This window comes from Silene latifolia, chromosome 2, assembly GCF_048544455.1.
Source record: "Silene latifolia isolate original U9 population chromosome 2, ASM4854445v1, whole genome shotgun sequence".
Lineage (NCBI taxonomy): Eukaryota > Viridiplantae > Streptophyta > Magnoliopsida > Caryophyllales > Caryophyllaceae > Silene > Silene latifolia.
Window position 1 is genome coordinate 186,849,797 of NC_133527.1, and position 15,547 is coordinate 186,865,343.

The 15,547-nt window shown below is 37.4% G+C and overlaps 1 protein-coding gene across 1 annotated transcript; it reads left to right on the top strand.

Annotated features, from left to right (window-relative positions):
- The first annotated feature begins 321 nt into the window (after positions 1-321).
- On the top strand, positions 322-14,576 carry LOC141643821 (DEAD-box ATP-dependent RNA helicase 13). Its single transcript, XM_074453137.1, has 16 exons — positions 322-467; positions 665-816; positions 1,501-1,752; positions 2,683-2,855; positions 2,925-3,119; positions 4,470-4,646; positions 8,922-9,310; positions 9,786-9,966; positions 10,437-10,559; positions 10,643-10,759; positions 11,820-11,924; positions 12,114-12,254; positions 12,429-12,494; positions 12,905-13,060; positions 14,053-14,134; positions 14,279-14,576. The coding sequence occupies exons 2-16, from the start codon at positions 690-692 to the stop codon at positions 14,335-14,337; spliced, it is 2,343 nt and encodes a 780-aa protein (XP_074309238.1). The 5' UTR covers positions 322-467; positions 665-689; the 3' UTR covers positions 14,338-14,576.
- Positions 14,577-15,547: the final 971 nt, after the last annotated feature.

A 15,547-nucleotide genomic window follows, 5' to 3' on the forward strand; every position in this document is an offset into this window, starting at 1 on the left:
CCGGAGGTGGTGAACGAAGGTGGTGAAAGGAGATCAGGGAAGGGAGACAAAAAAATTGCAAAAATGACCAGGTTAAAACTGTAAATGATGTATGTGAAAGAGTAAACTCCGTATGTGAAAAAGTAAAAATAAAATTAAAAATAAAAGAGAATATATAATGTCAAATTTTATAGTCCACATAAAAAGAATGAGAAGAAATAAAATAAAAATGAAAGAAAATATTTATATACGCGGGAGTTCCATAAAAATACGGAGTATGCAAAAATACTCGTATTCTATTCTATATCGTTTTAAGCTTAAGACGGTCCAAAAAAAAAAAAAGCTGACCGTATCGCGTCTGGGTTTAAGAAAAGGGTTTAGCGTATCCCTTTCGCCTCCTCCATAATTATTCATTGCTTAAAGTCTTAAGCTAGTTGAAGAAGTTCACAGTATCGCCATACATCTCTGTGATTCAACTCCATTTTAAGGTAATTATTCTCTTTTCGTTTTCTCAATCGCTCTTTGTTTTTGTTTTCTGCGTAATCTCATTTTTAGCCCTGAACAATTTCTGCTCAAATTTGCCGATTTTAGGTTAGGGTTTAATTTCGTCTATGTCTGTATGTACTAATTTTTATCGTATATTTGTTCAATTGATTGAATTCATTGTTATGTGTTGATGAATTAGGGTTTAAGCTACCTTTCCATAATCAATGGGGAAGACGAATCGAGGACGTCCTTCTCGTAAGGTAGAAGTTGAGCGTATTAATAAGCTACCTTGGAAATCTTCTATCGCTACTGACGACCTTTCTTTTTTCGGCGATGACAATGAAGAAGGAGGTTTGTGCTCTTTGTTACCTTTTCATAATACGGAGTATTGTTTTTTGATTCACCATGTAATGGTTTAGCTGTAGAGGGCAAAGATGTTTGCGAATTATGATTATGTGTTTGCCTTGTTCACTCGACTGAAGTCGGTTTTTAATTTTGGTCGAGATTGAATTTATGTTGATCTGTGGGTTTTATCGCTGTTGCTTGAAACGCAAGCTCAATGCTGAAGGAACTAGTGTGTTTGAGGCTTAGAGATTCGTTCTTTGTGTTGCTAAATGATAACACAAGGGCAAGATACGTAGATCTGACTCCCTTACCCGGAGTCCTTGAGTCACTGAGGTAATGTTGATTTTGATTTAAAGTTGTTATGGGCTTAGAGGTTAGATACTTCCATTTGATGGCGGTGTATTTAAGTATCTTGTCTAGCGTGCCCTTAATGTACGGCGTTAAGTTTGGTCTACAGTTAATAATGATTATGCAGATGTATGTTTTCTGCCAAATAAAAGAACATTTGAATACAAGTTTGATGATTGGCAAGTAGTTTGGTGTTAAATTGCTAATCGTACAGGGATTTAGACAGTTTGGGCCAATTTCGTGTGAAAAGATGGTTTAGTTACAAATCAGTAGTATTCTGTATACCTTATTTGTGCTGTGTTAGCTATGTTTTTAACCTTTAGGAATTTGAATTCTGTGTAGGATTTTTGTCCCTGGAGGAGATTGATGAGTCAGAGTATATTTTGCCGATTCCTCAACCTGTAAAACAATCTGAAGAGTCAAGTGTACCTTCCAAAATTAGAAAACGGAAAAGGGTAACTAGTGACGAGGACAAAGACGATAATGAAAATGCAGGTGAAGAAGAGGTGGGAGAAGAGGGTAATGCAGAAAAGAAGAAGATGAAGAAGAAGAATAAAAAGAAAAGGAAGAAGGAAAAGCCAGCTGAAAATCATGGTGAGTTTGCCACTATTGGTAGCAGTTTTTTTTTTGAAAGTTTTGTGACTGTATGTCCGACCTTTTTTAGAGGATTTTGTTATTATTATCTTTATGATTTTATGTTCGGAATTCAATGGGCTGTTGAAAACTACTCTTGCCAATAAGTACATTGTAGATGTTTCTACACATAAGATTAAGCATTATGAATTGTGATCGTTAAATCATGAAAACGGGTCTTGGCGGCACCCATATGGAGGCAAGTGAGCCCACTTTATAAGCCCAAGGAGGTTCCACACTAAAACCAATTGACATAAAGAGAGTAGTCCCCTACTCTTATAAAGTAGTAAACTCTCTTATCTTCTATCAATGCGGGATGCTCACATAGTCACATGTAGGCAGACCATATAATGGAACTCCTAACACTTCTCCTCACATGTGAGGTCCCTTAGAATTTAGAAACCTAGAGTGAAACCAACAAGGACGTCCTCCAGTAGTGTAATTTGGGTCCAGTTTAAATTCAGCAAACCTATGACGAAACCTTGGACTCCGATACCATGTTAAATCATGAAAACAGGTTTGGGCGCACCCATAAGAAAGAAAGAGATCCCGAGCCGAAGGAGGTTCGACTCTAAAACAAATTGGCAATAGAGGGAGTAGCCCCTTAACCTTACATCTATCAATGTGAGGCATTTACATGTGGGTAGATGACATAATGAATTCTTAACAGCGACCATTCAGATATTCTCAGGTGTATGAAGGATTTAAGGCCATAAACATTGTTGTGATTTTGCTGTATCTGATCCATGGACCATGCTAGGACATGTATGTATATGGTGCAGTTTTCCTTTGTGAAAAGATTCTCAGTCCAATGTTATAGTCTAAATTTGTTAAATCAATGAGTTAGAAGTCTCAAATTTCATCATCAGCTTTATTATATCTTTGTGATAGTTAACGCACCCACTGATGAAGATGGTGAAGAATCAGTTGATGAAGATGAATTTAATGCATGGAACGAGCTAAGGCTTCATCCACTTCTTATGAAAGCTATATACAAGCTTGGATTTAGGGAGCCAACGCCTATTCAGAAGGCTTGCATCCCGGCTGCTGCTCATCAGGGGAAGGTATGTGCTTTTAAAAGTCTTTCAGTTTGATTTGTAAACGTGAACTTTAATAATCATTGTGGATTACAGGATGTTATTGGCGCCGCGGAGACCGGATCAGGGAAGACCCTAGCATTTGGCTTGCCAATCTTACAGCGCCTTCTTGAAGAGCAAGACAAGGTGGAAAAACTAATGATAGATGATCAGGATGTAGCTGAGAAGATTGCTCCAAGAAAGTTGATAAGGGCCTTGATAATAACTCCTACAAGAGAACTTGCCATTCAGGTAGATAGGCTAATGTTATTAATCACTGTCACCATTAATTGTACTTTTTCCTTTTCCTGGTTTTTGCGGATGATTATCTACTGCTGCCATAAGTAAAGTTAGTTGGGGGAGTGTCAGTTTCTGTTAATTCCTATAGCTTTCGAAGGAATGTCCGGAAATTGTTTGGTAGGAGCGTGCCTTCGGAAGGGGAGTTGTATAGGTAATCACCCTCTACACGAGGGACGTAAAACTTACCCTGATTGTTCTATATCCTCTGTCTTTCTTAATTTGCGCCAACCAAAATTCCTTATTTCTATTCCGGAAAGTAGTACTTATTGCAAATCAAACCACTATTTAATATCACAACCGGAACAATCAATCTGTCATAGTGGACCGAAATCTCTGGTGTACTGGCTCTGGTTCATACCAGAAAAAAAATGGTTGGTGATTGATGGGCCCCAGCCGTCGCAGTAGGAACTAGGAACTCCCTTTATTGCTGCAAGAAAGGGATTATGTGTTAGCATCATTCATTTCGTTAGGATTGATTGACATGCATTTCTGTTAAAGTATCAGGACAAATATACTTGTTGTCACTTGTGAGCAAAAGCAGAAGTTGAACAATATCACTACAACTTTTCAGTGTTCGATTTATGTGAGCAGCTATATTCACCACTTTTCACACTGCAAAACGTCAGCCTGTATCCTTCAAATCTTAGCCTTGCAGTCCTGTCCTATGATATAACCCTAAATGACCGAAAATCACAGATACAATAATAACACGGATTGGCTACCAAGGCCGATGAATGAAGCTGTTAAGATTACGCATTCTTGCTTTTAAAGTGGTGATGCAAACAGAAAAGGCTGTGTCTGGGGTTTTGATCAACCTTGTTGAGGCCAAATAAGATAATGCATATAGGATCACTGGAGATTTCAGCTGGGCGAGCCTTGAGTAACCGCTTATCTACTTAAGAAGTTACTGACTGATTCTGGGCTTTTTAAATTGGTCTTTTACATGCTATTTGTGTCTTCACAAAGACGACAATGAGTAGTATGATGAAATGACAGAGAGTATGGGACTATTGGTTTATGCCCACTTTTTCTTTCGTATGTACTGATGAATTTATTTATTGGTTTCTTACTTGGGTTCAATGTATAATATTATCAAAAAATTGGGTTTCCTATAAAACCATTTTGTGTTTCACTTCCTGATTTGTCATGTCACCTTTCTACTTTCAGTGTTGGTTCTTGTTGATGGCCTGTCACGTGCCCTTTTCTGTTTAGTGCCACTATTTTATATGGTTGCTTCATAATATGAGCCAGATTACCTGACAGAATACTTGATGGGTTCTATTATGTAATAATTGAATTCAGGTAACTGATCATCTTAAAGCAGCAGCTAGCTCTACCAAAATTGGAGTTGTTCCTATAGTTGGGGGTATGTCTACAGAGAAGCAAGAAAGGCTTTTAAAAGCAATGCCTGAGATAGTAGTTGGTACACCTGGGAGGCTGTGGGAACTTATGTCAGGGGGAGATAAACATCTTGTTGAGGTACATATTTCTCTGCAGTTTACCTGCAAAACATCATAGTACTCCTATGTGATTAACATTCTACTTTTATTGAAGAAACTGTCATTTTAATTTAACATAAACAGTGTTCAACTGAGGTTAACTGGATATGAGAAGTCTAAACTCTAAACCTACATATGTTTATAGAAATATTTCTTTCTTATGTTACTGTTTGCTTTTCTTTTCTTATATATACTGGTTTCTGCTTTAATTCTTGTATATTTAATGAAATGATGACATGGGTCTAAATTCTGTTTCAGTGAATTCAGTCTGTGCTTTCTTTTTCGCTAAGGGCTGCTTTGAGGATGTGGGTATCGAAAGTCCACTAGATTTGTAGTTGTCTTCTTTCAGTTGAATAAGTGCATAAGTGCATTCTGCACATGTAATTGCTTGTTACGGGCGATAATACAATTTCTGATCTTTTCGTAAGGAAAAAGAAATATACTTCATCTCATCCACACCAAAGGTAACACGGGCATAAGTTTTAATTAAAAGTGGAAAAGGTAAGGGCATCCACAATAGATGAACCTCTAAAGAGGTTTGTCACATGACACATCACCAAATTAACAAACCTCTTCTATAACAAAGCCATACATAACAATAGACAAACATTTTCAAGGTTCATGTTATAGGGACCCACTTCAAATTATCCATTATTTTATCTCATATGTTGGGTACATTTTAGGGACCACCACTTGTCATGTCATCCCACAAACCTGTATACAAATATGTAACCATTCTCATTTATGAACCTAAATCCTCATTCCCAACAATAGAGAGGTTTGTCAACAAACCTCTAAAAAGTACACAAACCTTTGTTGACAAACCTCTATTGTGGATGCCCTAAGGGTAATTGTGTTAACTAAGAAGGTCCACTTGCAAACAAAGTAAAAACAGAATGGCATAAGGTCACGGTCCGAACTTTTAAGCCGGGTTGTGGAGCGCACCCTTGTCTAAACTCACGACAAGAATGCTAGCGAGAGCGTCAAGCACTAGTGTTTGTCAAGCACTAGAGCATTCGTAATCGGTCCCGGTTTGCGTGTGTCGGGATCCTAGTCTCGATCATCAACGGTCGACACACACATGCTTGTTAGAAAGTTATGAAGGCAAGAGTCGTTCATAAGAAAGCAAACAACAAACAATAAGAAGCCAATTGGGTGGGAAGCTGATTGATTGACTAGTACTCCCCACCTTTACATCATGTCAGAACTAATCGATCGATCAAGTTGGAAACAAATCACATTAGTAGTAATGCGACCTTTGTTACATCTTAAACTAATGAAAATAAATATCATGCCTAACAATTAACAAAGTTAAACAAGCTTGTAAGTTAGGGGACTAGGTAAATTCAATGAGATTAACAAGCCGTCACATAGACCAAATAAAAGGCGGCTCTCACTCTTCCAACTCTTCTAGTGCTACTCAAACTCTTCTATTGCTGCTCCTTTACAAGTTCCGGAAAATCATCAGCTTTCTCATCAATGGTCCCTAACTTAGCAAGAATGTCTATACCATTTGTACCCCTTACAACGCATGTCCCCACGGCTGCATACATCAGTTTATAGAAGTCAGGGAACAATAAGAGAAGTTCTTGGATAATTTCAGGATCTGTCAATTCCTCAGAGCAAACCTCTCTAGGGCTGATCATTGTAGTGCTCGATTGCCGCAACAAAGTATCGCCCTATGGACACCATACTCCCATATGAAGAAATCTTAACAATACCAAGGGAATCCAATTTATCTCGATCTTCTTTAGTTAATCTGCCTTTACCTGGTCCCCCATTTCCCATATTGCAGCATAGACGCCATACAACTTTGACCCCCAACGAGCAAATGCCTTCAACAACACAAGAGTCATATCCAAGAGAGTACCACAAAGGTCCCGGTTCATAGACCGCTTGTACATAACCTTCTTGAACTTGCGCGGATAGTCAATTAGCTCAGGAAAACTCCACACAACTCCACACAGACGGATGGTTGAGCAAATATTCTACGGGTAAGGCTTTATGTACTGGAGCAAATTCGAATAAATGAAGCACGTGATCAGGGAAATTTAACTCCACATCGTTAATGAGCGTTGAACTATCGGCCTCAATGTAAGGACACAGAAGTAAATGATTCATCAGACTTATGAAAGCATCTATGTCGTCCTCCTTTCGTGCTTTATCAGCCCGTCCGGGTAAAATTCTGCTCCTACCATCTTTCGTAACATAGAAATTGTTTAACAAATTACCATAGCTACGTTTCCATTTCATGCTTAGAAAGGTGATAGTCACAACACCATCCCTAAAAAGTGGTTGCCAAGTCTCAGCTATAAAGGGCCACCAAGTTTTTTTTGGAGTGAATTTGTTTCTCCATGAAACAATTGGCGATTTTTCAAAAAAATCATAGAAAGAAGAAACTTCTTCTACTAACAGAAACGGTCGACCATCTGAGGGAGACGACGTAGAATTGAAAATTGAGAGGAGAGATCCATCGGATGAAGATAAGGGCCATAGACGTTCTATGGACCTTATCTTCATCTATGGACGTTCTATGGCCCTTATCTTTTATGTTACTAAAGATGGTAGGGGCATAATTTTACCCGGACAGGCTGATAAAGCACAAAATGAGGACGACATAGATGATTTCATAAGTCTGATGAAGCATTTACCTCTGTGTCTTTTCATTGAGGCCGATAGTTGAACGCTCATTAGCGATGTGGAGTTTAATTTCCCTGCTCAAGTGCTTCATTTTTTCGAATTTGCTCTAGTACATAAAGCCTTACCCGTAGAATATTTGCTCAACCATTTGTCTGTGTGGTGTGTGGAGTTTTTCCGAGCTAATTGACTATCCGCGCAAGTTCAAGAAGATTATGTACAAGCGGTCTATGAACCGGGACCTTTGTGGTAATGTCTTGGATATGACTCTTGTGGAGTTGAGGGCATTTGCTCGTTCGAGATCAAAGTTGTATGGCGTCTATGCCCCAATATCGGAAATGGGGGACCCGGGTAAAGGCAGATTAACTACGGAAGATCGAGATAAATTGGATTCCCTTGGTACTTTTAAGATTTCTTCATATGGGAGTATGGTGTCCATAGGGCGATACTTTGTTGCGGCAATCGAGCACTACAATGATCAGCCCCTACAGGAGGTTTGCTCTGATGAATTGACAGATCCTGAAATTGTTCAAGAACTGCTCGTATTGTTCCCCGACTTCTATACACAGTTGTATGAAGCCGTGGGGACATGTGTTGTAAGGGGTACAAATGATATAGACATTCTTGCTAAGTTAGGACCATTGATGAGAAAGCTGATGATTTTCCGGAACTTGTAAAGGAGCAGCAATAGAAGAGTTTGAGTAGCACTAGAAGAGTTGGAAGAGTGAGAGCCGCCTTTTATTTGGTCTATGTGACGGCTTGTGAATCTCATTGAACTTACCTAGTCCCTTAACTTACAAGTTTATTTAACTTTGTTAATTGTTAGGCATGATATTTGTTTTCATTAGTTTAAGATGTAACAAAGGTCGCATTACTACTAATGTGATTTGTTTCCAACTTGATCGATTAGTTCTCACATGATGTAAAGGTGGGGAGTACTAGTCAATCAATCAGCTTCCCACCCAATTGCCTTCTTATTGTTTGTTGCTTGTTTTCTTATGAACGACTCTTGCCTTCATAAATTTCTAACAAGCATGTGTGTGTCGACCGTTGATGATCGAGACTAGGATCCCGACACACACAAACCGAGACCGATTACGAATGCTTTAGTGCTTGACGCTCTCGCTAGCATTCTTGTCGTGAGTTTAGACAAGGGTGCGCTCCACGACCCAGCTTAATGGGACTGTGACACATAGGGTGTAAATAAGGAGGGTGGATGAGGAGTCTTTGGTAAAAAAAATTTAACCCAAAAAGGAATGGGTAGTTTGGTTTGCATGGACCTAGTAAGGTAAGTGTTACATTTGGTGTGGATGAGAGGGAGTAATTAAGTAGAGGTTTTGTAACTTTATGTTATTTTGTACTATATATTCCTTGGTTTAGGTCTTCGTTTTTATCCAAGAGGTAATGAGAATAATTACAGAATTGATAATACCTATGCCTGGATTTCGTATAAATTGAGACTATTTATGTGCTTTCCTTTTTATCGTATCGAATGTTGCATTAAAGTTCTAGTATATCTGTATATGTCAGGTACCAAATCCTTCTGATGAATAAAACTAAGCAAAGTGTCCTCTTTGGCTATCAGAAACTGACTGGGCTTTTGTTCTTATAATTGCAGTTACATTCGTTGTCTTTTTTTGTACTGGATGAAGCTGATCGAATGATAGAGAATGGCCATTTTCGTGAGTTGCAGTCTATAATTGATATGCTTCCTGTTGCTAGTGGAGCTACTGATGCCCAGTCTCATGCTGAGCAGAGTTTCAATACTGTCTCTAATGTCCAAAGAAAGAAACGACAAACCTTTGTGTTTTCAGCAACAATTGCGCTATCTTCTGACTTTCGTAAAAAGTTAAAACGTGGAAATCTCAAATCCACACAGTCTATGACGGATGGATTATCTTCTTTGGAAAATTTATCAGAAAGAGCAGGAATGAAATCAGATGCTGCCATCATTGATTTGACTAATGCGTCCATAATGACTAGTAATCTTGTGGAATCATATCTCGAGTAAGTTCTTTTCTCATGTATGCGAGTTGATATGTAGTTTTGTTGGACAAGTCATGCGACTCTTGTGAACCTCTCAAGACAAAGTTCTTTCACACAGAATTCACCAAATCTTGATTCAGTGAAGTTCTGTTCTGAAGTTGAGTCCATTAACCTATATCTACAATATTGTCGTATGCAAGTTGGATAAATATTTATGCATCACTTGCCATGCAAGTCCATCCAATGAATCTTAGGGAGATGTGAAGGCGTAATTGTCTAGCCAAAAAATATAACAATTCGGATTAGCTTACTTAAATTTCATTTTAGTTCAACAAATTTCAGCTGAAGAGCAGTACCTAAAGATAACTTGCTTGACTTTTGAGACTCCTTTGTATCTAGTTTGTTTTGAACAAAATGCAGTATTAATGTATATGAAGATAATTAAGCATGTATAGCGTACCATTCTCACTAGATGATGTTAAATATTTCCGATCAGTTGTAGGGAAGAAGACAAAGATGCCTACTTATATTATATTTTGTGTGTTCATGGACATGGACGAACAATTGTTTTCTGCACATCTATTGCTGCACTGCGCCACGTGTCTGCTCTTTTACGTTTGCTGCGCATTAATGTTCACACCATCCATGCCCAGATGCAGCAACGAGCTCGCTTAAAGGTGCATCTTATGAATTGTGCTCTGATATTATTTTTTTGTTAAAATTCTTGGTCACTGAAGGTGCTTTGGCTAGGCGTTCAATATATTTTAGGATTCCCATCACATATAACTATATAAGGGTGGTGCTACCATTGTATCTGTTGAGCATGCCCAACATGGTCTTTACTCTTTAGTTGCAGAACATAGTAGAGGGCTTCGCACTGTGATCATGTCTTGGTGGATAAGATTTTTTGGTGGTGCTGTAACACCACTTGAAATTTACACGCATCTAATACACCCCTCATATAAGACAAGTACTGAAACTAACAAAAAAAATTATTTAGAAAGAAAAAATGTGTTTTGTTAGTTGGTACAAGGTAACACCATGCATTATTTGGTACGGTAAGAACCAAAAAAACCTGTAGTGGAGAACTTGATGGTTCTGTTTTTGGTAACTTTATTTGATCAAATTTTCACTATGTTTTGTTTAGGCAATGGACCGCTTCCGCGACAGTGCGAATGGAATACTAGTAGCAACTGATGTTCTTGCTAGAGGTCTTGATATTGCTGGAGTTCGCACCGTCATCCACTATCAGCTTCCACATGCAGCTGAAGTTAATAATACTCTTTATTTTGCTTCTGGTCTGGAATACCTTCCTTTTTACGCATCTTTACAAGGGTTTCTTCGCTGTTGTAGGTTTATGTTCACAGAAGTGGAAGAACCGCAAGAGCTTCTACTGATGGATGCAGTATAATGCTAGTCTCCCCAAATGATCAACAAAAATTCGCCACTTTGTGCAAGTCATTTGACAAGGTTCAGCTTCTTTGGTTTACTTTCTCTAATGTGGCTTCTTTAAACAATAAATTAAACTATTAACCAATCTTCTTTTTCCCAAAAGGCCAAAAGTGCAGGGGTCACTGAGACATTTTAAGTAGGAAGTTCTAGGACATGTAATTCATGTGCAGCTGACTGCTGAATTATTTATTTGAAACTCTTACATCTGACAGTTCTTTAAACAATAATTTAAACCATTAGCCATTCTTTATTCAAACCTTGTGTGAATCTGTAGGATCTAGATAAGCATGAGATAAATCTTGTTCAATATGATATATTCAATTAAAAAAATAATTTAACTAGAGAAACTTTCGTGATCATATAGTATTTTGATTGTCATGTATGCACAGGAGATGAAATCAACAGTAGCTGCAATATGAAGCCACTCCACAAAGATAGATATTTTGCTACTTAATTCATCTTTTAAAAATCACTCAATGGCTCTGCCTTAAATTGCTCCCTACCCTACCATAGGTGGGATCCTTGATGCGCAGGGCTAATATTCAATTTAAGTTCTTATAACTTTTTGCGTCTGTGGGTTATTTATCATCAATTGCTCAATGTCTCTGCCTTAGCCGGCTCTGTGCCCCACCATTTCTGGAAATCATGAGGCAACGGGGTAATATAATTGTTGTATTGAGAATGTTATTGACACATTCCTCTCCACAATACCCTCTCCCTCGTCATTTTCTCTCTAATTCTCAAAACATTCATGTCGTTTTATTTATCTATGTTTTAAAATGACTTGTACTCTTTTTATTTTACAAACCCATTTTGCCGCTTTAATATCTGTTTTCACACTGTTCTTACGCTTTTACAAACATGTTTGTTTCGCTTATCATTTATCTATTTTTTTCTTACTTTGTTTATTTACCTTTGACCGTTTTGACGGATTCAAACCTCGACGAATTTGGATGATGATTCATGTTAGCCGACCTCAAACTGTGTTAGGAATAAGGTTTTGTTGTTCTTGAGAATATTGCCGGCTTTCAAATTCAGTTTAAGTTCTTAATTTTTTTTGTTTGTTTGTTGGATGCAGCCGACTCTTCAGCGTTTTCCTATCGTGAACTCCTACATGCCTGGGGTTCTGAAACGACTATCTCTTGCACGTCAAATAGATAAAATTTCGCGAAAAGACTCACAGGTAAATTCATCAGTAATTCTATTTGATTTTGCATGATAATGTGTTTAACATGCTGAATCGAAAATCAGCTTAAGTTGTTATTCGCACCTAATAAATTTATGATTCAAGCACTGACTTTCAAAGAAAGTCTCGTAATATCTGCTTCTGCCAGGCATTTTAAGGTGACTCATATGATTCTGTGTACTGTAGCAAAAGGCAAGTGATAACTGGGTCAAAAGGAACCTTGAGGCAATGGAGCTAGATGTGGAGGATAATGACAGTGAAGATGAAAGAGTCGGCAAATGCAAGCAAAAAAAAGCTCTCTCTGTACAGTTGAAGAAGCTTCAGGAGGTAATGTTGCTGGCTAGGCAGTTTTTACAGTAAATCTGTGTTTTATTATGATTTGCATATATTTTTAGTGGAATGCAATAATTCAAGTACATTTTTAATGTCTTTAGTTTTGGACTTTTGGATGTCAGAATATTAATGCTCCTAACACTGATATTTTTCCTTATGAAATTGCAGGATCTTACTGAACTTCTCTCACACCCTTTACAGCCGAAAACCTTCTCACATCGCTTCTTGGCTGGGGTAATCACTTGGGATTGAATTCATACAATTTTCACAATTTTTTATTGCTCTCATTTTCCTGCTGTTTGCGAGCTTTATTTAAACTTTAAAACCCATGTTGCTTTCACTAGTTTAGGGCTATCTTACTGTCTGCAGAGAAATTGCGATCTTGCGATTTGTTACTTATAACTGTGATCTCTTGTCATGACTGGCGTATCTGGACTCTTCAGAATGTCTGTGTCTTGTTACTGAAGTCACAGAGAGTCTTTGTTGATTATAAACCATTAAAAACATTTTGTTGGAGTCAGTCGAGTCCTGACTCCTGAAGAGATGTTTATGTGAAAATAGTGGTTATATAGGTGATTTTCTTGTCTTCAGCTTTTTTTTTTTTTTTTAATAAATTTAACTTTTCTTTGACGTCATTTTTCCAGGGTGGAATTTCACCACATTTGCAGGGTCAGCTAGAAGAGCTCGTTAAGCAGGCATCGGGAAGCAGCGAAAACTCCATTGCAAACCAAAAGAAAATAGCTGTTATCGGCCAGGATTGCGTGGAGCCACTTCAGGCACTTCGCAGGGCAGGTCCTGAGGTAATTACCCTAGAGATACGAAGTATATTTGAACTGTTACTTCAAAAGTAAAATACTTGCCTTTATGTAATAACCATGTTAACATTATTATATTTTTTTACAGTGTTTTTGTCGGACACTACCTAACATTTAACTCTTCTCGTGAAGAACTTACTAAAGTCTTATTTTTTGTCAAACACTACCTATATTTTGTCTTAACCACGTTTCACGTTTGTGGAACACTACCGAAACTCATTTTCCGTCTCATAAAGTAAATTATCTGTCATTTACTAACCTTGGCAGTTGGCACATGACTTTCTTTGGGGTTGAATTCTCATTTTTTCCCGTTTAATTTTTTTTACTCCTCTCCCTTATTGTCTTTTAAAATTTAGTAAGGAAACCTTAACTATTTTCTTTCTTTCTTATTCATTTTCACTTTGACCGTTTTCTTTGTTTTGTTGATAGATCTTGAGTTGTCCTTTGTTCTTCTTCATTTACAAAGTCATAAATTTTGGTAGTGTTGGACAAACGTTCTTGAATGTCATGTATTTTTGGCAAAAATCTTCTTCCTCTTCTTCAATTAGTTTGCGTTTACAACGTTGTTGAATGCCATGTAGTGTTTGGCAAAAATCTTCTTCAGTTAGTTTGCATTTACCAAGTCATGAGTTTTGGTTGTGTTGGACAAACGTTGCTGAATGTCATGATTATATTTTAGGTAGTTCTTCACAAGCTGGGTTAAATGTTAGGGTAGGTGATAGTTTACATTTGGTTATGGATTGGTTTCTTATACCTGTAATTGGACAAGGAGAGTTCCTAAATTTATTTTCCACCACACAAAACTTGGAATATTTTAACTATGCGACAAAAGGTGTATTATTTTATCAAAATGAAACACATTACATACAGTAGTCAATAAATTTTTTTAGTAGGGTGTAATGTTAATGTACTGCTCTTATTGAGGAGATCGTCGTCCAATGCAACAATTTGTGGAATTCTAATGTAATGATGTTCAGGAACAAATGGATGTCAACGCGCTTGCGGAAAAGCAAAGAAATATGGATAACCTAAGGAGAAAAAGAAAAGACCAAAAAAAACGTATGCCTGTTTTTATTTCCCATATATTTCACTTTCCTTTTCGCCGTTTTCTTGGGTTACTTCAATCTCAACTACAGTTTATTAGCTGTAATTTGTAAATGCTGATTTCTGAGAATTATGGTCCCAATCTCTTTAAATTTGCAGGCCAGAAGGAGCAAAAGAAAAAAGACAGAAAAAAGCTTAAAGAAGCTAACCGTAATTGAGGTTTTTTTTTAAGTATTTATTTGTAGCCTTAATCTTGAGCTGCCTTTTACCTTTTTTTTTTTATTGCGTAATATTTTTTTTTTGTATGTTATAGTCAAATCGGAAAATAATTTACCACAATTTTTGCTTTTTTTCTACTAAATGTATCATTATTTGAAAAGAGATTATTTACTAATTTCAACCAATGTTAAATCTTCATTGTCTAGTTGATGAATGGATGCTAAAAGTTTGTGCATCACACATTCACACCTGCAGTAGATGACTAGATGTGTCTTTACCAGCAATTCATTGGTTTGTTCTTGGTATTTTTCTCGGCCGGAAATGATATCTTCATTCATTTTGTTAAATAGTAGACCCCATTTCGTAAACAACTGAGTATGAATTTTTCTAAACTGCATTTATTCAGTGATAAAAAGATATACGGAGTAGAAAATTAATCATGGAGTTCCAAGGAGCGTGTGGTACTCGTAATATTACTCCATATTTTATGGAAATGTCGATTGTTTTTCTTTATTTTTTGCATTCTATTGTCAACTTTTTACCAAATTACCACTCGTTGGTTATTTTCGAACTTTGCTGTACTTGAAAAACGTCAGTACGTTAGATGTCATATTGTCATGTGGTCGATGTCGACTCCGTTAGGTGAAGGTAACTTACATTGCCGCAAGACGTAGGACTGTAGGAGATGATATGATTCATATTCATCTTGAACATTTCCAAAGCCATCAGCCCATCACCTATGGAGTATGGACTCTGGTCCCATACCATCTTATACTCTCCTATGCCCGTCTTATAGTATAAGACGGGTCCAACAGGAGAGAAGCCCAACACACTAAACAAAAGATGGAGAAAGAGTAAAAACTACTCCGAAATACTCATTTTTAAAGAAACCGCCATGAGTATTTTTAGTGTGCAAACGTACGCTTAAATCGATCAATAGGTCTTTTTAAAGACGGACTTTTCATCCAGACCCGATAAACTGACCCAACTGTGCACAACAAAGAAACCTAAATTTGACATGCACCAGAATTGACCTGATTCTACCGACCTGGCTTGAGTAACACTTTCACGTGCAAACTCTTATATATCATCCCTAAAAAAGTTACAATAACGTACTTGAATATCACTTGAACTCGAAAAGACCCGCCTGGAGCCGAGTTCTAAGATTGTCGAAACGATCTGACCTGCATCCAACCAGCTGACTCGTCT